Source organism: Heterodontus francisci, chromosome 10, assembly GCF_036365525.1.
Source record: "Heterodontus francisci isolate sHetFra1 chromosome 10, sHetFra1.hap1, whole genome shotgun sequence".
In the NCBI taxonomy this organism is placed as follows: domain Eukaryota; kingdom Metazoa; phylum Chordata; class Chondrichthyes; order Heterodontiformes; family Heterodontidae; genus Heterodontus; species Heterodontus francisci.
In genome coordinates this window covers 32670382-32695650 of record NC_090380.1, presented here as the reverse complement: position 1 = coordinate 32695650, position 25269 = coordinate 32670382, and the positions used below count along the sequence as shown (strand labels likewise).

General features: G+C 42.6%; 1 protein-coding gene across 6 annotated transcripts in view; it reads left to right on the top strand.

Moving 5' to 3' along the window:
- Positions 1–25269, top strand: part of LOC137374385 (BEN domain-containing protein 2-like) — a 140285-nt gene that overhangs the window by 52320 nt on the left and 62696 nt on the right. For all 6 annotated transcript variants that reach the window (XR_010975814.1, XM_068040398.1, XM_068040400.1 and 3 more), the window contains 3 exons: positions 1249–1323; positions 10648–10749; positions 22155–22707. Coding sequence is in view for 5 of the 6 variants with exons in the window: in XM_068040398.1 (XP_067896499.1) it covers positions 1249–1323; positions 10648–10749; positions 22155–22707 (730 nt within the window). In the remaining variant the exon portion in view is untranslated. The remainder of the gene's footprint in view (positions 1–1248; positions 1324–10647; positions 10750–22154; positions 22708–25269) is intronic.

Below are 25269 nucleotides of genomic sequence, written 5' to 3'. Positions count from 1 at the left end.
TAGATGAGCATTGGAACAGTAGGCCCTAGACATTTGATGGTGCACATCCAACTTTTTTGGCCTCCAATGTGACAGGCAGGAAGTACATGTTCATTAGGATCCAGAGGTGTGCAGTCCGCCATATTGGTATAGGCAAAAAGAGTAGGCGTCCAGGCTCATGCCTGTACAGACATTGGGCCCTTTGCATATGCAAATAAAGAGTCTTAACCCTGTTTGTCCCCTCCTGCAATATTGATTTGCACTGAAAGAGCTGGCACCAGTACACTCAGGAAGACCAGCTATACATGCGGCCTAATAGGTGGTCCTTAAAGGAATAGCTACAGACCGCCAGCAAAATGGTACATTTTTAAAATATACTAACCACAATGTGGACCCGGGGGTGGGAATGCTCCTCCTGACCCTACATTACAGCCACATGGACTGCTGGACTGCCGTCAGCCACCACCACCGCAACACACCCTCCCTCCCAAACCATCCACCCCCGATCACTGCTGCCACTTTCCTAGATGCCACACTCTCCATCCTGATCTCCTTCCCTCTTTCTCCCCTCCTGCCCGCCTGATCCCCTTCTTGTCCATTTTAAGAACTTACCTGAGGGTTGCTGTTGGCAAAATAGCAGCCCAACCGATCTTCGAGGCCTCTTCTCTGGTGAGCTACCTGGGGAACCACCATTATGTGTCTGCAACTCACTGGTTCGATGATAATGAAGCCTGAGGCCCAATATTAGGTGTGCCTTAGGCCTGTCCATTTAGGCACAAAGATTGATTCCCATGATCTTGGTTTTGCATGTGAACAAACTATTCCCTGATAAGGAGGCCATTCATCCATTATGTCCATATGATCTATTCAAAACTAATTCCACTGTCCTGTTGTGTAAGAGCCCTATAACTTCTGCTCCAAATATTTATCAGTTTTTCCCTTAAAAAATGCAGGTCTAATAGACACAGTGGTAACATGGTAACATAAATGGACCAATCCCGTACTTTTAATGGGAAGCTGCATTCCAAAAGCAAGCACATGTTCGAGAACTAGCACTAGATTGTTATAATCCCGTCTTCTACACACACTCCCTTCATACACAGTTCCTCATAAAATTGGTGCATTTATCCTTTCGTGATAGTGAGCTAAAACTACCTTCTTTAGAAGTACTTTACTCTTCTTTTTAATATACCATTTCCTCAATTCAAATGCATACCAAAGAAAGTGATGTTAGAATACAGCCAATATATTTGTTCTTTGATTATTCAGGCTAGTGATACATCGAACAGCTCTGGAAATGGAGGTCAGCAGTCCTCACTGATGGAAATTCTCAATTATTGTCAGGTAAGAAAGAGGACCTTGAAATCACCTCCTGCCACTGCTGATTCTCTACCAACCCGAAATGGCTATTTCATGTGGCATTTTTCAAAATTGACATCCTTCCTCCCTGAACATCAGCAAATGCTGTGTGAGACGGGTACATGCCCAATTGCATATCTAAACATAGCCTTTTGAGGTGACCACTGCAAAACCTCATGGATCCTCACCCCCTTGAATCCTTCATCACAGTGCTAACTAGCCAGAGTTCTGGTGGGACGAAACAGCCGCCCGTTACCCATTGCTGGCCTTCACTACAATAGCTGGCAAGCAGTGGGAAATCCCAGTTGCCAGTGCTGTTGTGAGACTTGGGTTTCCTTGCACTCTCTCTCACACTATCTTTGTATACGTAAATCTTTATATATGGAGGAAATGTGGTTTCTTTTGGTGTCAGCCATGGTTCCGTTGGTAGCACTTCTTTTCCCTGAGTCACAAGGTTCCAGGTTCAAGTCTCACTCCAGGGCTTGAGCACAAAAATCAAGGCTGACTTTCCAGTGCAGTACTGAGGAAGTACTGCACTGTTGGAGGTGCCGCCTTTTGGATGAGACAGGAAAGTGGAGTTGAGGCCACCATCAGATCAACCATAATCTTATCGAATGGTGGAGCAAGCTCGAGGGGCTGAATGGCCTACTCCTGTTCCTAATTCTTGTGTTCTTCTGTTATGTTGAACCGAGGCCCTGTCTGCTTGCTCGGTTGGACATATAAGAACCCATGGTACTATTTCAAAGAGTTCTCCCCGGTGTCCTGGCCAATATTTATCCCTCAATCAATATCACAAAAACAGATTATCTGGTTATTATCATATTGCTGGGTGTTTGTTGTGCGCAAGTTGGTTGCCACGTTTCCTACATTACAACACCTCAAAAGTACTCATAGGCTGTAGAACATTTTGGGACGCCTGGTAGTCATGAAAAGCGCAGTATAAATGCAAGTCTTTCCTTTTTTCTTTTTCTCTTCAGTTCAATTGGGGGAATCCTTCTAATTAGATATATCTTCCTGGCTCTGGACTGACTGATTCAATTAACTTTTTTTCCATTTCCTTTGGTACTTCACAGACATAAATGTGGCTTTTTGCACTGGAAATTATGTTTTTTTTTTCAGAATCGCCCTCCACACCAAGGAGAGCACACATAGCAAGGTAGCTTTGGTATTTTTCAAGCCAAATACCAGTTTATGTAGAAAACCTCAAGCTTGGATATCCCAAAGGTGGAATATTGAGTTCAGGCCTGTCCAATGCACAACCTTGCTTTAAGTAGTATACATGTTGGAATCTATGGGTACCTGTAATGAAGGAGAACTGTGGTTCTGTCAAAAAAGCAGCTGCAATACATCGCTGAGGAGAATTACAATGTTTGTACTGTCTGGAGTTGATTATGGGCCATTTATGTGTCCTAGTAAACCTCTTTGATATTGTTTACAGACAAACCTTAGAAATATTTTTTTCCCGGCTTCTGTGTTTTTCCTGATCTATCACTTGTTAAATATTCCCTCTTCCCTTTCACTGTGTATTAGTTTGTCTTCCAGTCTCTTTGCTTCCATGGGCCTAGTTTCCAACTTCACAGCCTGGGCACTAATCTGATGAAATGGGTCTGCCGCCTGTTGTGGAACCTACCCAATTTTTCTTCTGTTCAAATCAGTCAGATGAAAATCCGGTGGAATCTACAATAGGTGGGGTTCCAGAATTGGATGGTGAGGGTTTCCACATGGGTGTGTTCTACAGTTGGGTGGGCAATCCACTCATCAGATTACTGCCCATTTGGAAAAGTTGGAAATTCCCCACCCCGCCCAATATCTCTCCCTCTACCTTACTCTTTCTTCCTATGCCTCTCACACACTTTCACTGATCATCTGTGTATTTATGATGCTTTCTTTGTGTATTGGTCACACACTTTCTCCTCCCTTCTTCCATGATGTCTCTGTCTCTTGTTTTATATGTGCTTCACTCTCTCATTTTCCTCTCATCTCCCATAAGTCCAGGAGCTATACCTGGGGCTGCAACTCACTAATTGTTGCAGAAGTCATTCATCTGTACCTTGGTATGAAGGAGGGAAGACACGGTCAAGCCTGGTACATCTTAGAGTAGAGGGCTAAGGCCGGGAATGAGTCAGGAGCTTGGAGCTCGGAGGGAGCAGTAGAGTACAAGACTTGGAACCACCCATGGAGCTAGGAAGGAGTGGGGTGGTTGGGATTCCTGCTGAGTTGAGTGCTTGGAGACCAGGGCCTGTGGCTGCTGCTCAAGAAGATGTAGAAATAGGTCTTGTGTCTTGGGCTTGAGAGTGAGGCTGGAGAGAAATTTGGAAGCCAGGGTTGCTGCTGGAACTGGGAGAGGGCGGGGAATCCAGAGGTCTGTGGACACCTGTGTCTTGAAATGTAACTGAGTTTGGAGACCAGCGACTTTGCATTTGACGGTGGTCCTGGAGATGGACAGGAAATCCAAGGACTGCTGATGAGACTGGGAGGGAGTTTGAAGGCATAGGCCTTGAGATGCCGGTGGGGTTGAAAGAGATTCCAGAGGCTGGAGTCTTGGGGTTGGACCTGAATCTGGAGATGAGAGGTTGGGGAGGCAATCCTGAATTATGTCGGTGAAGCAGCTGGGAACTGAAGGCTGATCCATCTCCAAAATTCATCCCCTTTGAACACTGTTTACATAATGCAGGCAAGTTTTAACTCTTCACCTTTTTAGAATAATGTCTGGAAAATAATTGGAGCATTTGCTGTAGGAATATTTGGATTACGAGAATACATTGGATAATAAAGGAATGTTTCTATATCATGTAAGTAGGATAATAGACAATGGTAAGTTTGAGACTGCAAATTCCTATGCGAGATGCAACAGTTGGGGTAACGTTTGTGTTGTCAGTGGGAGCCTTGTCTGTGTTAGCACATAATCAGAAATTTGGGCATGCACTATTCATAATTTTCTGGCCATTAATTTCAATCACAAAATTGTGGGCAGACGGCAAACAAATTTCAGAACTGCACTGGGTATCCCACTAGCTTTGTGCATACACATCAAATTACCCCTCATAACCAATACAGTAAAACGCAAACATTTGACTGCCACCAACAGAAGCCTGAGGCTGATGTACAATCTGGAGTTGTCTGCAACCTACATGTTCTCTCCTTTTCTTGCCATATGAGGTACAGTGACTATAGTTATGTAGTAGAGACAACATGGAAGGGTTCTAAAGTTTATTTGATCCTATTTGCACAAAATTAATAGAAACATAGAATGGCACAACATAGAAGGGGGCCATTCAACCCATCGTGCCTGTGCTGGCTCTTTGAACAAGCTATCCAATTAGGCCCATTCCCTTACCCTTTCCCTATAGCCCTGTAAATTTTTTCCCCTTTAAGTACTTATCCAATTCCCTTTTGAAAATCATTAAACAGCTTCCCTCACTCTTTCAGGCAATGCTTTCTACATATATATTTTCCTTTGTCGATGCAATTAATTGTGGGCGCAGTAGAGGAAAATTGGGCTGGAACATTTGCAGACCTCGTAGTGAAGTCACTCAGGTTTCTCAGGCAGGCTTATTATAGCCATGCAACCCACCCTGCCTAATTTTTCTTTATGTCCACGCCCAGACGATCTGTTTACCGAGTGCAATACAAGGAAAATCTGCCGCAAATAAACCTTTCCAAAGAAATTATAACCTAGAGGGCTAATGGGTAATGTTTAATATAAATAAGTTAAAGTCTCTGCTGAAATAACAGAGAGCGGAATGTCAGACAGGTATACAAGTGTTTGTACTGGATTTCCGACAGCCTAATTTCAAGGCCAATCTCCTAACATCTGTTCTGGAGATAAAGCCAGAAAGCCTAACAATTAATGCCTGCCAGAAAGTAAATCTATTAGTTTAGTGACTAATTTGTGTTGCTAGGTAACACTCTGTAACTGTAAGCAGACATTTATTTTAGTGGCAAGATGTTGCAACTATTTATTAACATGTCCAGAATGTGTCAACAAATGTGATCCAGTTGACTAAATATGGATTAAACACCCTGGGCTGATTTCAACTTTATAATGTGTCACCTTTATACACCTCGCCTGGTTTGATGATTGGGAGAGGAGTGTAACGGGCAGTCATTCTGCTACTGTCTGTTTTCTGGCACCACTGAAAGATAAAATGAGCCCTCCAGTGTCATTGTGTCGTAATCTGTAGAATCCCTTGTGAGCACAAGAAAGTTAGTTGATTAGGTAGCCAATAACAAATGTATCGCTACCTAATGTTAATCAGGTCTAGATTGATAAATACTGGATAAACACTAGCTGGCATCACATGAGACATACTCTCGTATTGAGCCTTTGCACCTGTTAATAAGCTATTCATTATACACTCCCAAACAGAAGCATGTACCCAAGATGAATGCAAAGGATAACACAAAGCTTTGAGCAGACAGGTTAATTAGGGAACTGAGTTTGGATTGCTTCAACCCAGTTCTTAGTAGGAGAGACAATCCCAAACTAGCAGTATCATTAAGACAGGCCATATTAGCTGGTATAGGTTGTCACGTGGTTACATTGGGAGTTGAGCACATTGTTGAGCAGAGCAAAAAGATCTATTTTTTTCTTGTAAATTTTCCTGATGGAATTAGACTCATAGCCATTAGTTACCCCCTAGTATCTAAATTTCCAAAATGTACTCTCAGTGGTTGAGGGTCTGAACCAGGACACAAAGTAGAAATATTGCCCCTTAAAAATCCAATCTCTCCATGCATTTGGTTATCAGAACAACTAATCTCACTATAGGCTATGTATGATATCTAGGCAATGTTTTACCCCTAATATTCTCTCTAAAGGCAGTGACTCATTCTGTAGCATAATTCCACTAGTGCCAGTCGTTTCCTCATCAAAACACTAATTCCTCACGCCTAAGTTGAGACAGTGAGTGCTGGATGACTATTCGACTATGGAGGGCACTGTGCCAAGCCTGATCATATCATTGCACAGATGCATTTTCTAACTGAGGTTATTGATGGATTTCAGGGGCTGAATTTTACCAGCACCTTAAAGTCAGGGTCTTGGCAGGGGGCCCCATAAAATACTTGCAGGAGTGGCCTGCCACGACCCCCAACACTGAGAAGTCCCCACCGCATTTTACCGGAGCTGGCAAGGCCTTGGTGTGGCCCCACCTGCCATTCAGTGGCGGGGCATTCATTTAAATAGTAAAATCGATGCAAATTAACTTACATATACTTGCCTTGTCCCAGCAGCTGTCCCAAGCTGCTATTACAGTTGACGACTGCAACTCGCGCGCCTTCGGAGCTCCATACAGAGTTCCGAGCTGAGACGCTGGTAGGGAGTGGGAGGAGTGAAATTATCAGGGTGGTGGGAGGGAGCGGGGATGATGATTGTGGGGATGTTGAAGGGGTTGAGGGTCAAATGTTCCGAAGGTGGGAGGGTTAAAGTTTGTAATTTTACAGATTGTTTTTTCGGGGGATGGGTTATTTTATTAATAACTCGGTGGGGGGGGGGGGTTGTTGGAAAGGGGATTGAAAGTTTTTCTGACATTTTGTTTGTTATTTCTAGACGCCGGCACCTTTAAAAATTTTTATTGAACCTGAATGGCTTGAAGCCCTTTAAAAATGGTGCCTGCGCAGTGGTGCTAGACGCCGTTGCTGGGTACGGAATGGCTGCCTCCTCTATGTCATCAGGGGCAGCCGCTCCGCCCCCTCCATTTAAATGAGCCCCCGCGCTGAAGGCCGTCGAGTTCAAAGCGTACTGCTGCAGTATGCAGCGCGCTGATAAAATTCAGCCCCAGGAGTTGGAGCCCCATTTCTGCCTTCACCAAGAGGACTGTGGCTAATTATAATTCCCCGACTACCGCCTTGACCGAGATCGGCTAACTCAGCAGAAACCATGGATAAAACTTGGAACCTCCTCGGTCTGATGTACTGTTCAATTCCATACTGAACAGGGCTTTACCAAACAGGCCATTTAGACAGCCCTAAAGCATCAGTGCCCAGACCCACAACCAAGGTCCTGTATTTTTGTTTTATCAACAACTATAACATGTCCTCATGTGATAAATCAAAATGGCAATTTTTGCAAGTTTGGTATTTTTAACTCGCTTGTATCAAAAGTAAGCAGGGGCTTGACTAATCAATCAGAAGAAGAAGCCTAATGTATGAAATGTCTCATCAGGTATGTAATGTTAGAGGACAGCAGTCTTGTTTTATTTACACATGACATCTTACAGCTGCTGTCTAGTAGCGACATCAGCAGTGAAGATTTTTGTATCAGATGTATTACCGCCGTGTTATTTCATCCCAATTGATTGATCCCGATTGAGGTGTTTAAGATGATTAAATTATGTAACTAGGGTTGGAGAGAGGGCTTGAAATGAAGTAGTGGTGGAGAGGGTTCAGGTGAGGGGAAATTTAGAAAGTTAAGGAGAAAGAACAAGGCAATTAAATCGAGGACAATTAGGGATAGGAAATAAATGCTGGCCAACCAGCGATGCCCACATCCCATGAATGAATAAAAAAATGAGTGCAGGGTAGCGATATGGGTAATGATGACCAGATTTGTGACAGGAAGAGACAAAGTGTACAAACATAAGAGTGTAGCAGCAAATAAGGTCAGAGTATGGAACGTGGTAAAAAGACAGAATTAAAGGCTCTTTATCTGAATGCACACAGCATTCATAACAAGATGGATAAATTGATAAAACAAATAGAAATAAATGGGTATGATATGATAGCCATTGCAGATCCGTGGATGCAAGCTGACCAAGGTTGAGAACTAAATGTTCAAGGGGATTTGATATTTTGGAAGGATAGGAAGAATGGAAAAGCAGGTGGGGTAGTTCTATTAATAAAGGATGAGATCAGTACAGTAGTGAGAAATGATCTTGGTCAGAAGATCAAGAGGTAGAATCAGTTTGGGTGGAGTTAAGAAATAGCAAAGGAAAGAAGTCACTGGTGGGCGTAGTTTATAGGCCCCCTAACAATAGGTGCACTGTAGGACAGAGTATAAATCAAGAAATAATGGGGGCTTGTAGGAATAATCGTGGGCGATTTTAATCTTCATATAGATTGGTCCGATCAAATTGGCAAAGATAGCCTGGAGGATGAGTTCATAAAGTGTATTAGGGACAGTTTCTTCGAACAATACGTTCTGGAACCAATCTGGGAGGAGGCTATTTTAGACCTGGTAATGTGTAATGAGACAGGATTGATAAATGACCTCATAGTAAAGGATCCTCTAGGCAAGAGTGATCATAACCTGATAGAACTTCACATTGAGTTTTAGGGTGAGAAATTTAGGTCTGAATCTAGTATCTCAAGCTTAAATAAAGGCAATTACAATGGTATGAAGACTGAGCTGGCTAAAGTGGACTGCAACAATAAGTTAAAAGGTAAGACAGTAGAAAAGCTGTGGCAGGCCTTTAAGGAGATAATTCATAACTCTCAACAAAGATATATTCCATTGAGAAGGCAGACTCTAGCAGAAGGATGCATCATCTGTGGCTAACTAAATAAGTTAAGGATGGTATCGAATTGAGAGAAAAAGTGTACAATGCTGCAAAGATTAGTGGTAGGCCAGAAGGTTGGGAAAATTTTAGAAAGCAGCAGAGGATGACTAAAAAAGATGGAGAAATTAGAATATGAGAGTAAACTAGCAACAAATATAAAACAGACAGTAAAAGTTTCTACAAATATATAAAAAGGAAGAGAATAGCTAAAGTAAGCATTGGTCCCTTAGATGATGTGATTGGGGAATTAATAATGGGAAACAAGGAAATGGCAGAGACTTTGAACAAGTATTTTGTATCTGTCTGCACAGTAGAAGACACAAAAAGCATTCCCACAATAGTAAAAAACCAAGAGGCAAAAGGGAGAGAGGAACTTAAAACAATCACTATTACTAGAGTATAAGTACTAGGAAAACTAATGGGACTAAAGGCTGACAAGTCCCCTGGACCTGATGGCCTGCATCTCAGGTTCTTAAAAGAAGTGGCTGCAGAGATAGTGGATACATTGGTTGTAATCTTCTAAAATTCCCTAGACTCTGGAAAGGTCCCAGCAGATTGGAAACTGCAAATGTAACACTTCTATTCAAGAAAGGAGGAATCTATAGGTCAGTTAGCCTAACACCTGTCATTGGGAAAATAATAGAATCCATTATTAAGGAACCAGTAGCAGGACATTTAGAAAATCATAATGCAATCAGGCAGAGTCAACATGGTTTTATGAAAGGGAAATCATATTTGACAAATTTATTAAGAGTTCTTTGAGGAAGTAACAAGCAGGGTGGATAATGTAGATGTGGAGTATTTGGATTTCCAAAAGGTGTTCGATAAAGTGCCACATAAAAGGTTACTACAGAAGGTGTCATGGTGTTGGGGGTAATATATTAGCATAGATTGCTAACTAACAGGAAGCAGAGAGTCGGGATAAATAGGGAATTTTCAGCTTGGCAAACTGTAACTAATGCAGTGCCACAGGGATCAGTGCTGGAGCCTCAACTATTTACAATCCATATTAATGACTTGGATGAAGGGACTGAGTGTATTGTAGCCAGATTTGTGGATGATACAAAGATAGGTAGAATACAAGGTGTGAGGAGGAAACAAAGTTATAGAGAGCTACAGCACTGAAACAGGCCCTTCAGCCCACCAAGTCTGTGCCAACCATCAGCCACACATTTATACTAATCCTACATTAATCCCATATTCCCTACATCATCCCCACCTTCCCTCAATTCTCCTACCACCTACCTACACTAGGGACAATTTGTAATGGCCAATTTACCTATCAACCTGCAAGTCTCTGGCTGTGGGAGGAAACCGGAGCACCCAGTAGAAACCCACACGGTCACAGGGAGAACTTGCAAACTCCACACAGGCAGTACCCAGAACCGAACCCAGGTCGTTGGAGCTGTGAAGCTGTGGTACTAACCACTGTGCCGCCGTGTCTGAAAAGAGATATAGATAGGTTAAGTCAGTGGTCATAAATTTGGCAGATGGAGTATAATGTGGGAAAATGTGAGATTGTCCACTTTGATGGGAAGAATAGAAAGGCAGAAAATCATTTACATGGAGAGAGGCTGCAGAATTTTGCTGTACAGAGGGATCTGGGTGTCCAAATTAAATTTGGGAGGGACAGCTCTTTACGTACGACAGCCATTTTACAAATACCAAGTGGAGTCCAAACCAAGAGGCAATTTTAACTCAAAATGATAGATTTGTTTTCCCTATAAAAATGTCCTTTGCCATTATTTTAACTGTAACAGTTTCTGCTTTGTGACACATATGCTGTTTTTGAACGAATTTTACTTTGTAGGTCATCTATTCTGCCATCCGAAGACTGGACAAAAAAGTGGAAGTGATTCAGAGACAAGTGTTTGATCGACGCCAAGGGAAAACAAAATTTTTTGCTCAGCAAGTAAGCATATCTGGTATTATGAGTACTAGTATCCAGTTTTAATTGCTCTACTGTTTTGAAACTGATGTCGTGTTTACTTTGTGCTCATTAACTGCATCCAGTTTTGACCTCTATGCACTACTGCACCCCACTCCCCCGGCCTTGTACATTTGGTATCAGTCTATGTAGCCACACTAGACTGTGCTGTATTATGCAGAGATTGAGAGCAAACCCTCTTGTGTTTACTAAAACTGCTTGCCTAAGTCTGAAGGAAGAATCATGTACCAATTATTGTGTGTCTGTGCTGCTGTTGCTTCTTGGAACCTGAACTAGTATACACTGTGGAGCGCAAGTGATGGAGAGAAACAATGAGGATCTCGGCTGTTGGTTGCACTCTTAACAGTGTAAACACTCCTTAAGAATTATACTTGAAATTCAGTTTAACATGTCATACATACTTCATACCCTGTTCTTCATATTGCCCTTCGGGTTCATAATATGTCAGGTGCTCAATACCTTCAGTACATTGGCCATTCAATCCCTGGAAATTCAGCTTAGAGGCTTAAGATTTCCACTGTATCTGAGGTAGTCAGCTTGCTCCCTTGTGGGCAGTGAGAGCAAAAAGGCTGGAAGCCTGTGTACAAGCTATGCGTAAGGCTCTTTAGGCCTCCGGGTTCCTTGTAAGTTTGGGACATCCCCCTGCCCCCTCCAAAACGATGCAGGCTGCTTGGTGCACTTTGAAATGATTCATCCCCCTGCCATCCATGAATTTATTGTGGATGATTGCATTAACCTCATGGCCTTGATGGAAACTTGGCTGATGGATGATGACATCTTACTCCTAAATAATGCCTCCCAGTTTGGCTATAACTTCACACCATCTGCCACTCCCAATCCACCACAGTGGTGGTGTGGCTCTCATCACCAAATCTCATCACCTTGGTCTGTCCCCCTATTCCTCCAGAGCAACTTCTCATTCTTGGTGATTTCAAGCTCCATCTCAACTCATCATGCCCTCTCTCCTCTGAGTTCACTGCATTCATTTCCTCCATTAATCACTCCCTCTATATAAATTCCCCTGCCCATATTCATGCCCACCCACTCAATTTTGCCATCTCTTGTGGCTTCTTTACTCCCATGGTGTCAATAGCAGATAAGACCATCTGTAATTACTTCCTTGTATCCCTGTTCATTTAAATCACCTTTAAATGTGTCTGCCCCTGAAAAAAAACTGAACCCCAAATCACATACAACAACACTTTCAAATTCCCAACTGTCTAGCCCTTGACCTTCCATTCACTGTGACATTTCTGCAGCAATGGATCACACCCTCACCCCCACCATTGATGCCCTTGTCCCCATTAAAAACCATTACTCTCTCCTAACCCTGGTTGATCCCCCTGGTATGGCTCTTATCCTCACTCCCTTAAGTCCAAGCGATATGTTTATGGCGGACAACTGGTTTAGCCATTCTCCACTGCAGACCACCTTCTTAAGCCACTGTCCTCGGTCTCCTTCACCCTCACCTCCAACAAATGTGGAGCTCATGGACTTCTTTGTCACTGAGATTGACACCATCTGATCAGCTGTCTCTACCATTTCCCTCCCTGTCCCTAGCCCACCTGGCCAAATCACCTGCAATGGATTCTCCTCCTGTGCCTGCACCATTGCCTCTGGTGTCCTCCAAGGATCTATTCTTGGCCCCTCCTATTTCTTATCCATGCTGCCCCTTGGCAATATCATCCAAAAATATCACGTCAGGTTCGACATATACACTGACAACATTCAGCTCTTCCTCACCATTACCTCTCTCAACCCCTCTACAGTCTTTGATTTGTCGTGCTGCTTAGAGTCATAAAGTCATTACGGCACAGAAGGAGGCCATCCGGCCCATCGAGTCCATGCCGGCTCTCTATAGAGCAATCCACTCAGTCCCATTCCCCTGCTCTACCCTGGTTGCCTTGCAAGTTTATTTCCCTCAAATGCTAATCCAGTTTCCTTTTGAAATCATTGATCATCTCCGTTTCCACTGCCCTCATAAGCAGTGAGTTCCAGGTCACTACTGCTCGTGGCATAAAAAGGTTGCTCCTCACATCCCCCCTGCATCTTTTGCCCAAAATCTTAAATCTGTGTTCCCTAAGTCCTTGTACCATTAGCTTGCTCTCTCTCTGCTTCTCTCATTTCTTTTTTCACTTTCCCTCTGAACTTTCTATATCCAAGATAAGCAGAAATGTTCTCTGACTACATATTGGGACGGCGAAAGCTATTGTCTTTGGTCACCACCACAAATTCCATTCTCTAGTCAGCAACTCATCCCTCTTTCTGGTCACTGTCTCAGGCTGAACCAGACCACTTGCAATCGTGGCATCCTTTTTGACCCTGAGATGAGCTTCTATCCACCCCATCACAATGACGCACCTACTTCCACCGCGACATCACCCGTCCCCGCTCTTTGATCATCTGCTGCTGAAATTCTCATCCATGGTTTTGCTACCTCTCGACTGAACTGGATGCTCTCCCGGCTAGCCTCCAATCTCCCACCCAGCCTCCAATCTCCCACCCTCCATAAACGTGAGTTCATCCAAAACGCAGCAGCGTGTGTGATCATGCCCGTGTACAGATATTTGATGTCGGCATCTTGTTTGTTATTTGCCTCATTTAATGGGCCACAGAGCAATTGGTTTGTCTTATTGGCAATGCAGATTGTTCTGGAAAGTATATAAGAAGTTGTTGGATTCTTTTCCCTGTTCCTGTGTGATACAGCAGAAAGTTTACAGAGATGTACTGCTCGGACAAATTAGACAACAACATTTTGAAAGGGAGCAAAATGGGACGAGCAGTTAGCACAGTCACCTTTCTGAGATCAGCAGATTTCTTTATTGCCTACTCCCAGCTCTGTGGACAGCACAAAATTGCAGTCACCCTTTCTGCCACTTTCATCCATGTAGCGCTGGTGCTTGCCTTCAATGAAGATTGGGCCCTTGCTTTGAAAGGGACCTTTCTTTGCAGGATGTCTTGCAGCAGCACCTCCAACAGTATTTTTAAATGGACTGGCTCCACCTGTTTGGATTCTAATTGCTACTTCTCCATCTGTTCAGCTTTCAAAGTGACCACTGCTGCTCAAGACATCCTGCTCCCGATGCTTGTTGCATCGTCCCTGTGCATCATGCACCACGAGTATTATGTTATAATTTGAATGAGCTGACCTCTCGCTACTGTTGACATAGCAGTTTATTCAGGTCACAAAGCAGAATGGTGATCACTTGATGAATCAATGCTTCAGGTGATGAGTCTCAACCACCGGGAGCACATAGCCACTACAATTTTACAGCCCTCGTATACCAACACTAATGCATTGCTCTTGCAATACATTGTTACCCCTACTAAAGAACCTGAAGTCTGTAACCTGGAGTCTTCAAAACAGGCTACATTGCCTACGCCTAAGGTGAACTGCTGCATACTTTAGTTGCAACTTTAAGTTTTGTGCACATTATGCTAGATTGTATTCAGTGTTCCACTATCACTGGATCTACAAAGATGGTCCAGTCAGAGAAGGAAAGAGCTGCCTATGGTGTCAGACATTACACAAGGTGTACTGTCAGAGAACATGACTGTGCAACACAGTGGGTCTACTGTTCCAGGCACAGCATCTGGGACTCATGGAAGATAGATGCTTCAGGGTTTTGAGATCTAGCAGGGAGACTATGACAGAGCTATACCATCTCCTTTTATGAAGACCTCCAGAGAACATCTAACATCTGTATGACACTGGCTGTGGTCATCAGTGTCACCAGTTCGAACCTTGTATGCAGCTTTTACCATCCCATTACAGAAAGGACGTTAAAACTTGTCAGAGCATATAGCACCAGGATACTGGGTCTCAAATTGAAGAAAATGCTTACAAGAACAATGATTCGCAAGGATGAAGCCTGGGATGGAAAATCCTAGCTATGAGGAGACACTGGGCCTATTTACAATGGAATGGAGGAGGTGAACAAGAGATTTAATAGATGTTTTTTAAATTATGGAAGGTTAATATCGCGCACTAACCAGGGGACATCAGTTTAAAACTGTCAGTAAAAGAGTGAGGGGAGAGGTGAGGAGAAATTTCTTTACACGGAAATGAAATGCTTTGCCACAAGGAGTAATTGAGGCAAGGACCATTGTATCTTTTAAGCAAAAATTGAATAAATATTTGAAGCAGAGGAAGATACAGATGTATGGGGGACAGCAAGGAAGTCAGCTTAGTTTTGGATTGCTGCACTAAGAGCCAGCACAGACGTAAGCTGCATTTCATCCTTCTATGCAGTAAACAATGTAGACCATGTTTCTCTCTGTTCTGTCCACCTGCCTACATTTGGGTGAATGGGCCTACCCTCCAGAAAAGGAAGGAGAGGTGGGGATGTGGTGGCATGTGACCCCAGGCACTTTAATGGTCATTTCTTCTTAAAAATTGGTGGGAGGGGCTGAAAAGGCTATTCAGCTTCAGGTCATAATTAACCAACTTTGATCCATTTCTTATCTGATGTCATCACTAGGGAAAAAGTTCTGAGCAAACTATTGGGATTGAAGGCAGACAAGTCCCCAGGGCCTGATGGCCTACATCCTAGGGTCTTAAAGGAAGTGGCAGCGGAGATAGTGGATCCATTGGTTACAATATTCCAAAATTCCCTGGATGCGGGAAAGATTCCAGTGGATTGGAAAAATGCTAATAGAACGCCATTATTCAAAAAGGGGGAGGAGGAAAGTAGGAAACTATAGACCAGTTAGTTTAACATCTGTCAATGGGAAATTGTTAGAATCCATTATTAAGGAAGTAATAACAGGACATTTAGAAAGTCAAAATGCAATCCATCAGAGTCAGCATGGTTTTATGAAGGGTAAATCATGTTTGACTAATTTGCTAGAGTTCTTCAAAGATGTACCAAGTAAGGTGGATAATGGGGATCCTGTAGATGTAGTATATCTGGACTTCCAGAAGGCATTTGATAAGGTGCCGCACAAAAGGTTAATACACAAGGTAAGATCACATGGGGTTAGGGGCAATTTATTGGCTTGGATAGAGGATTGGCTAACCAACAGAAAACACAGTGTCAGGATAAATGGGCCTTTTTCTGGTTGGCAAGATGTAACTAGTGGGATGTCACGGGGTTCGGTCCTCGGGCCTCAACTATTTACAATCTATATTACTGACTTTGATGCAGGGATAGAAGGTACTATAGCCAAATTTGCAGATGGCACTAAAATAGGTGGGATAGTAAGTTGCAATAAAGAAATAAGAAATTTACAAATGGATATGGATAGGTTAGTTGAATGGGCCAAAATTTGGCAGATGGAGTTTAACGTGGATAAGTGTGAGGTTATCCACTTTGGTCGGAAGAATAGAAAGGCAAATTATTATCTAAATGGAGAGAAACTTCAGAATGCTTCGGTGCAGAGGGATTTGGGTGTCCTCGTGCATGAATCGCAGAAAACTAGTATGCAGGTACAGCACGTAATAAGGAAGACAAATGGAATTTTAGCATTTATTGCTAAAGGAATAGAGTATAAAAGTAGGGAAGTGTTGCTGCAACTGTACAATGCATTAGTGAGACCGCACCTGGAGTATTGCGTACAGTTTTGGTCTCCTTACTTGAGGAGGGGTGTAGTTGCATTGGAGGCAGTTCAGAGGAGGTTCACTAGATTGATTCCAGAGATGAGGGGTTTGTTTTATGAAGAGAGATTGAGCAGTTTAGGCCTTTACTGTCTGGAGTTTAGAAGAATGAGAGGAGATCTAATTGAGGTATATAAGATGATTAAGGGATTGACAAAGTAGACGTAGAGCGGATGTTTCCTCTTGTGGGGCAATCTAGAACGAGAGGTCATAGTTTTAGGATAAGGGGTAGCAGATTTAAAACAGATGAGGAGAAATTACTTCTCCCAAAGTGTCGTGAGTCTATGGAATTCACTACTCCAGAGTGTGGTGGATGCTGGGATATTGAGTAAATTTAAGGAGGAGATAGACAGATTTTTAACTAGTAATGGATTGAAGGGTTATGGAGAACAGGCAGGAAAATGGAGTTGAGGCCGAGATGAGATCAGCCATGATTGTATTGAATGGCTGACAAGACTCGAGGGGCTGAATTGCCTACTCTTGCTCTTAGTTCTTATGTTCTTCCGTGCACACTTGTTGAGGTGATTACTGTTTGGCAATTAGTGGGAGGAATTTCCCAGCCTGCACCAGGGACACAGTTCCAGAACCTACCTCAATCTTCAACATGTCCCTCATGGAAAAACTGAAAATGGGAGCTATTGTAAAGAATCGGTATTTACATGGAAGTGAGAAATGTTTCCACCTTTATTTGACATGTTTTAAATTGAAATTGTTTTTTGCTGGTTGGATGAACGTACATGCAGACATACGAACTAGGAACAGGAGTAGGCCATTCGACCCCTCGAGTCTGCTCTGCCATTCTGTAAGATCATGGCCGATCTGTTTGTGGACTCAACTCCACTTTCCTGCCTACCCCCGATACCCTATGATTCCCTTGTTTGTCAAGAATCTGTCTACCCCTGCCTTAAAAACATTCAAAGACCCTGCCTCCACCACTCTCTGGGGAAGAAGTTCCACAGACTCACGACCCTTTGAAAGAAAAAAATTCTCTTCATCTCTGTCTTAAATTGGAGACCCCTTATTGATAAACCATGCCCCCTTATTCTTAAACTGTGCCCCCTAGTTTTAGTCTGTCCCAGAAAGGGAAGCATCCTTTCAACATCCACCCTGTCAATTCCCCTCAGGATCTCATATGTTTCAGTAAGATCACCTCTCTTCCTTCTAAACTCTAATGAATACAGACCCAACCTGTCCAACCTTTCCTCATAAGAAAACCCTTTCATCCCAGGAATCAGTCGGGTGAACCTTCTCTGAACTGCTTCCAATGCAATTATATCCTTTCTTAAGTAAGGAGACCAAAATTGTACACAATACTCTAGATGTGGTCTCACCAATGCCCTACAGTGCAACTGTAGCAAAACTTCTCTACTTTTATATTCCATTTCCCTTGCAATAAATGACAACAGTGCATTTGCCTTCTTAATCACTTGCTGTACCCGAATACTAACTTTTTGTGTTTTGTGTACTAGGACACCCAGATCCCTCCGCATCTCAGAGTTCTGCAAACTCTCTCTATTTAAATAATATGATTTTCTATTCTTTCGGCAAGGTGGACAAGTTCACACATTCCCACATTATACTCCATTTGCCAAATCTTTGCCCACTCACTTAACCTATCTATATCCCTTTGCAAACTCCTTATGTCCTCTTCACAGCTTACTCTCCAACCTATCTTTGTGTCATCAGCAAATGTAGCAACCATACATTCTGTCTCTTCCTCCAAGTCATTGATAGAGATTGTAAATAGTTGAGGCCCTAACACTGATCCCTGTGGTACTCCACTAGTTACAGCTTGCCAACCTGAAAATTACCCATTTATGCCTACTGTTTCCTGTTAGCTAACCAATCCTCTATCCATGCTAATATGTTACCTCCTATACCATGGGCTCTTATTTTATTTGGTAACCTTTGATGTAGCACCTTGTCAAATGCCTTCTGGAAATCCAAGTACACCACATCTGCATGTTCCCCTTTATCCACGTTGCTTGTTAGTCCCTCAAAGAATTCCAATAAATTAGGGAAATATGATTTTTCTTTCAAAAAATCTTGTTGACTCTGCCTGATTGCATTGAGATTTTCTAAATGACCTACTATAACCTCCTTAATAATAGATTTCAGCATTTTCCCTATGACAGATGTTAAGCTAACTGGTCTGTAGTTTCCTGCTTTCTGTCTTCCTCCTTTCTTGAATAGCAGTGTTACATTTGCCATTTTCCAATCTGATGGGACCTTTCCAGAATCTAGGGAATGTTGGAAAATTAAAGCCAATGCATCCACTATCTCAGCAGCCACTTCTTTTAAGACCCTAGGATGAAGTCCATCAGGACCTGGGGCTGTGTCAGTTTTTAGTTCTAATAATTTTCTCAGTACCCTTTCTCTGGTGATGGTAATTGTTTTAAGTTCCTCCCTCCCTTTCAACTCTTGATTCACAATTATTTCTGGGATGTTATTTGTATCCTCTGCAGTGAAGATAGATGCAAAAAATCTGTTCAATTCCTCTGCCATTTCCTTATTTTCCATTATTAACTCCCCAGACTCTCTCTCTAGAGGATCAACACTCACCTTACTTTTTTCCTTTTTAAATACATGTAGAAACCCTTATTATCCATTTTTATATTCCTAGCTAGCTTTCTCTCATACTCTAATTTCTCTCTCCTTATTATTCTTTTAGTCATTCTTTGCTATTTTTTATATTCTGTCCACTCTTCTGACCTGGCACTACTCTTTGCTGAATTGTTCACTTTTCTTTCAATTTGATACTATCTTTAATTTCCTTAGTTAGCCACAGATGGTGTGTCCTTCCCCTAGAAGGGGAATGTATCTTTGCTGAGTGTTATGAAATAGCTCCTTAAATGTCTGCCACTGCATCTCTACTGACCTATCCCTGAACCTAATTGCCCAGTTTACTTTAGCCAGCTCTGCTCTCAAACCCTCATAGTTATCCTTATTTAAGTTTAAAACACTAGTCTTAGATCCACTCTTCTCGCTCTCAAACTAATGTCATCCTTAATTAACAGAGTTACCCCTCCACCTTTTCCTAGTTTCCTGTCCTTTTGAAATGTCATGTAGCCTTTGTCATCTTGCAGCCAAGTCTCTGTATTTACTTCTATTTGAGCTATCAGTCATTTGTTTGTTACAAATGCTACGCGCATTCAAATACAGAACCTTTAGTCCAGTCTTTTTACTATTTATGCAACCTCTAGCCTTAGCTGCTTGCACACTCTTAATTTTGTATATTCTGTCCCTTCCTGCCACACTCTGATTATTATTTCCTTTATTACTACCTTGCTCTCTTGCCCTGTCCTCTCTGTTTAATTTATCATATCATATCTCTCACTTGGTCCCTTTCCCCCACCATTTAGTTTAAAACCCTCTCTACCGCCCTAGTTATATGACTCGATAGAACACTGGACCCAGCACGGTTGAGGTGAAAACCATCCCAACAGTACAACTCCCACTTTCCCCAGTACTGGTGCCAGTGCCCCATAAATTGAAACTCATTTCTTCACACCAGTCTTTGAGCTATGCAATTAACTCTCTAATCTTATTTACCCTACACCAATTTTCTCATGGCTCAGGTAATAGTCCAGAGATTATTACCTTTGAGATTTTGCTTTTTAATTTAGCCCCTAGCTGTTCATACTCTCTATGCAGAGTCTCTTTCCTAGTCCTATCTATGTCATTTGTACCCAAGTGGACCACGACAACTAGATCCTTCCCCTCCGACTGCAAGTTTCGCTCTAGCCTGAGCAGATGTCCCGAACCCTGGCACCGGGCAGGCAACACAGCCTTCTGGACTCTCACGCTTTGCTGCAAAGAACTGTGTCTATTAACCTGACTATGCTATCCCCTACTACCACTACATTCCTATTTACTCCCCACACTTGAATGGCTTCCTGTACCACAGAGCCATGGTCAGTTTGCTCATCCACTCTGCAGCCCTTGCTCTCATCTATACAAGCTGAAAGAACCTCAAACCTGTTGGACAATTGCAAGGGCTGAGGCTCCTGCACTTCTGCCTTCTCAAATCCCTTACCTGTCTTACTCGCAATCACATCCCCCTGTCCCTGACCAAATCAGATGACCCAATCCTAAGAGGTGTGACTGCCTTCTGGCACAAAGTGTCCAGGTAACTTTCCCCCTCCATGATGCATCACAACGTCTGTAGCTCGGCCTGAGCCGAAGCTCCTCAAGCCACAGACTCTTACTGTAGACATGTTTGCCCTGGATCACACTGGTGTCCACCAGCTCCCACATCAGCTTTAACACATCACCTGCCCTGCCATCCTTAATGCGTTTTAATTAACTATTAAATTTATTATTTTGTGAATTTCTTTAATGCCGTACCTCAACAGCACTTACTGTACTCATTTAAACCTTGTAATACAATAAACCTTACCCCTTAAACTAAAACACAACAGCAGATTCACCAGCTTTTATGTTTTCTATATTCCAGCTATTTTCACACCTTTCCTAAAAGTAGTGAATTAATCTAGCTATTTGCACACAGACCCTTACAATAGATACTCACCGACCAATCCACTTACGACTTTGCTGTGATGTCACTGTTTGCTTTTTTTTCACTCTTCCTTCAAACCCAGCGCACGCCAATTCCAAGCAGCTGACTGGTGTGCCTCTCCGACTCCCAAGTAAGTGTAGGCCTCGAGTCTCGGCCCCGATTTATATCCTCCCAATCTGGTCTGCTTCCACACAGGTCCGGCGCCTCTCTGACTCCCAGGTAAGTGTAGGCCTCGAGTCTCGGCCCCGATTTATATCCTCCCAATCTGGTCTGCTTCCACACAGGTCCGGCGCCTCTCCTACTCCCAGGTAAGTGTAGGCCTCGAGCCTCAGCCCCGATTTATATCCTCCCAATCTGGTCTGCTTCCACACAGGTCCGGCGCCTCTCCGACTCCCAGGTAAGTGTAGGCCCCGAGCCTCGGCCCCGATTTATATCCTCCCAATCTGGTCTGCTTCCACACAGGTCCGCCGTCTCTCTGACTCCAAGGTATGTGTAAAAGAAAACTGAAGAGAGACCGTTCTGGAAGCTGGGGTGGGAAGGGAGAAGGTCATGCAATTGTCTAATTGAGCTCTGAGGGTATGTGGAGTTCTCACGTTAACTGAATGAAACTAACTGCCATTCTGAAAGAATGTGCATATTTTAATGCAGTTATGATGGAAAGGCCCATTGAATTAAAACAAGAAATGCTGGATTCACTCAGCAGGTCTGGCAGCATCTGTGGAAAGAGAAGCAGAGTTAACGTTTCGGGTCAGTGACCCTTATTCGGCCCATTGAATTAATCTGTTTTAACACTATAAAGCACTAGAATTATACAGAATTTACAGCATAGAAACAGGCCAGTCAGCCCAACTAGTCTATGCAGGTGTTTATGCACCACACGAGCCTTCTCTCACCCTTCTTCATCTAACTCTATCAGCATAACCTTCTATTCCTTTATACTTACCTAGCTTGAATCTATGGTGGAGAAGTTCCATATACTAACCATTCTGTGGGTAAAGAAATTTCTCCTGAATTCCCTACTGGATTTATTTGTGACTATCATATATTTATGGCCCTTATTTTTGGATTCCTCCATGTGGAAACATCTTCCTGACATCTACCCACCCTATCAAACCCTTCATAATTTCAAAGACCTCTATTAGGTCATCCCTCAGCCTTGTCTTTTCTAGAAAAAAGAACCCCAGCCTGTTTCCATATAGTTATAACTGTGGTGACTTATGACAATTGATTTTAATATGTTTACTTTTGCTGCAGAGGCAAGTCTTGGCATCTCTTTCCAATGTTTATAACCAGAAATTGAAAAGGAAAATGGTACCAAAATCTGCTGTGAAAGAGCGAAAGAAGAGGATCAACTGCTCCAGTTCAACTGATCAGAGTGAACCAAGTGACTGTAATGAACCAATAATAATTCAGGATGAAGATGATGTTGCTGCTGCAAAAGCTGATGAGAAATCAAATGTTTCAGCATCCTTTCATTCCATGGAAAAGATCCTTGAAAATCTGATGCCAGCAACTAGTTCAGCAGTGCCAGGTCTGGTGCCACAACACTCTGTGCCAAACCCAGGGCTTCAGCATCCTTGTCAGAGGCTGCAATCTATACCAGCTGCATATAAAATGAGCAAAGCACAAAGCAGCCATGGTCAACGATCAGTGCTCCAGCAGCTAGAAATAAAAAAAACTTCTCAACCAGAAGAAAATGCTTGCCAGACCATTGAATTAGCAGTGGATTGTATCAATAATATGGAGGCTTTGAAACAGGATCCAATGCCACAACATTCATCCTTTGACCTTTCAAAGAATAGCTTTGGTAAGTAAGATTTGTCTTTACGTAGCAAGTCACCCGATTTTTTTTTTTTTTACTGATTCCTTTATAATGAGGAACGGAAAGGTCTTATTCTATAATTGTGTACAAGATTACGCACGCTGTTCAGAGCAAATTTGGAATTTCTGTTGACTGTATCCAGAGAGACCCCGTTACATTTCTCAGTCCTGGTCAGTGAGAAAATCTATTGCCGTATTGTACTGTGCCATTTAGTTGATAAATGGGTTAGTCCCTCAGTGAATAATGTGGCTTGAAGAACTGTTGTTTTTGTTCAAATCATGATCACACTAGCTTACATTTTTTTAAGCCTTGACTCAACTATTTTCTCTTAGATGGAGAAGATGCGTGTTCTTTCGGTAATAAAAGCAAAATATTGAGGATGCTGGAAATCTGAAATAAAAACAAAGTGCTGGAAATAGTCAGCACGTCTGGCAGTATCTGTAGAGAGAGAAACAGAGTTTAATGTTTCAGGTCGATGACCTTTCATCAGAACTGGCAATGGTTAGAAATATAACAGGCTTTGAGCAAGTGAAGGGGGGAGGGGAAAGGATTGGCTGCCATTAACACTCTCTCTGCACTAATGCTTTGTCTTTTACTACAACTATTAGTACTCCATTTGCTTTTGTTCCATGACATCTTTGTCATTTAATCTCTCTTGCCCTCTGCCATATCACAGACCTTCCTTTTTGTTCTCCTTTCCCCCCACCCCCTTCACTTGCTCAAAGCCTATTACATTTCTAACCTTTGCCAGTTCTGATGAAAGGTCACAGACCTGAAACATTAACTCTTGTTCTTTCATGTATTATTTTCCTGTTAAATGATTTGGCAGGGCTGGTGCACTTCCTTCCCCAGTAAAATAGCTTGAATCGACAGTGTATCTGTTTCATGCACATACTCCTTGCTTGTATTCATTGCTTAGTACAGCAGGATGATGTGATTTTGATCATCAACAGGTACTTTCAGGCTCGAAGGCGATCAGGGAACCTCAACACTATTGCATCTGCAATTAAATACAGTTAGAAATTCATGATGTACTTAGTGAAGGAAAAAGGGAGGATAACAGTAGAGTGAAATGGGGCAAGGGTTAAAAAAAGAGAAATGAATACCTAGAATAAAACTAATCAATCATACTTGCATTTACATAATGCCTTTCATATTAAAACATTATAATGTGGTATGTACAATGGAATATTTCACAGCTGCAATGACTATTATGCAGGCTCACTACAAGCAGCTAATAATGCCATAATGTGTACCTGGTATTCTGAAGCACATCAGGTGTCAGCTCCCATATTACTGGCACAGAGCCCTGAGGCATACCACACGCCCAGTGATTTTCACATCACGCCCAATGCAGGCCCCCAATCATACTGGCATTTAAAGTCTGCACACAAAATGCGCAGAAGGCTCATTAAGGTGACAAAAAAATTATGCAAATATGGGTCCTTACCATAATGCAACTGGAGCACCTGACTAGTGCTCCAAATTCACTGTGCCCGTTGCCAACGGATGCTGAAAGGAAAACCCACTACAACATTTGGATATAGCTGGTTCTCTCTTTGTAGGGTTTCCCTTTCGTATTTACCTACCTTTGATTTGGTCCTCAGCTGCTAACTATCAGCAAAGGAGTCTAAATCTCGAAAAAAACACTAATGCTTCATATGCGACCAGCAGCTTTTTGTTGGTCTCTGGCACCTGACATTCTGGCCTATAGCAGTCCCAGTGCACCATACGTAATGCATCAGGAGCACCCAAGAAATATTCGAAAGATACTCGAGCAGCTCAACCTGACCTCATGAACAGTGGTTGAAGTTGAGTTGTACTGGGACTGCATTATCAACCTCAAAGAGCAGAAAAGTGAACCCAAAAATGACAGGATTAAAAATTGATGGAATAAAGAGAAAGAATAGAATAAGTTAGGGAGGAAAGTGTCAGCACTTACAGTTTCAGTGGGGGCGGGTGGGAACAGAATGAGTGGGAGTGAACCAGCCACCTGTCATATACCCCACATGACATTCCTTTTCACGACTTCACTAGAAAGAACAGTCAGCTTGAATGGATAACTGGTGACCAATTTGCTACTGGCGGCTGGGCTTTAGTTTAACATCTCACCTGAAGTCAGAGCCTGGGTTATGGGTTCAAGACCTGGGATGAGGCTGTACCCCTCAATCATCTTACTCAGAAGTCAGATACTACTAATTCAACTCAAGGAAATTTTTGGGAGTAATGGTGGGGGAATGTCTTAAGTCCATAAGTCTTAATTAAATAGGACAACTTCAATAAGGTTATACAATGAAGCCCACTTTAAGATCAGTTTTAAGCTGTATTTGACTGTAAGAAAAATGTTAATTAACATGTACAGAATATTCTAGCTCATTCCAATGAAATTAAAGCTGGTGCCACTAATTCAAATCCTGAAGTAAAGTAGAACTGCAGTTCTGATACAATAATACTTGAGCAGATAATATGACTGATTTGGAGGATCTGTCACCACCTAGACAGACAAAACCCACTGACAAAAATAGAACAACCTGAACAAACGTCGCC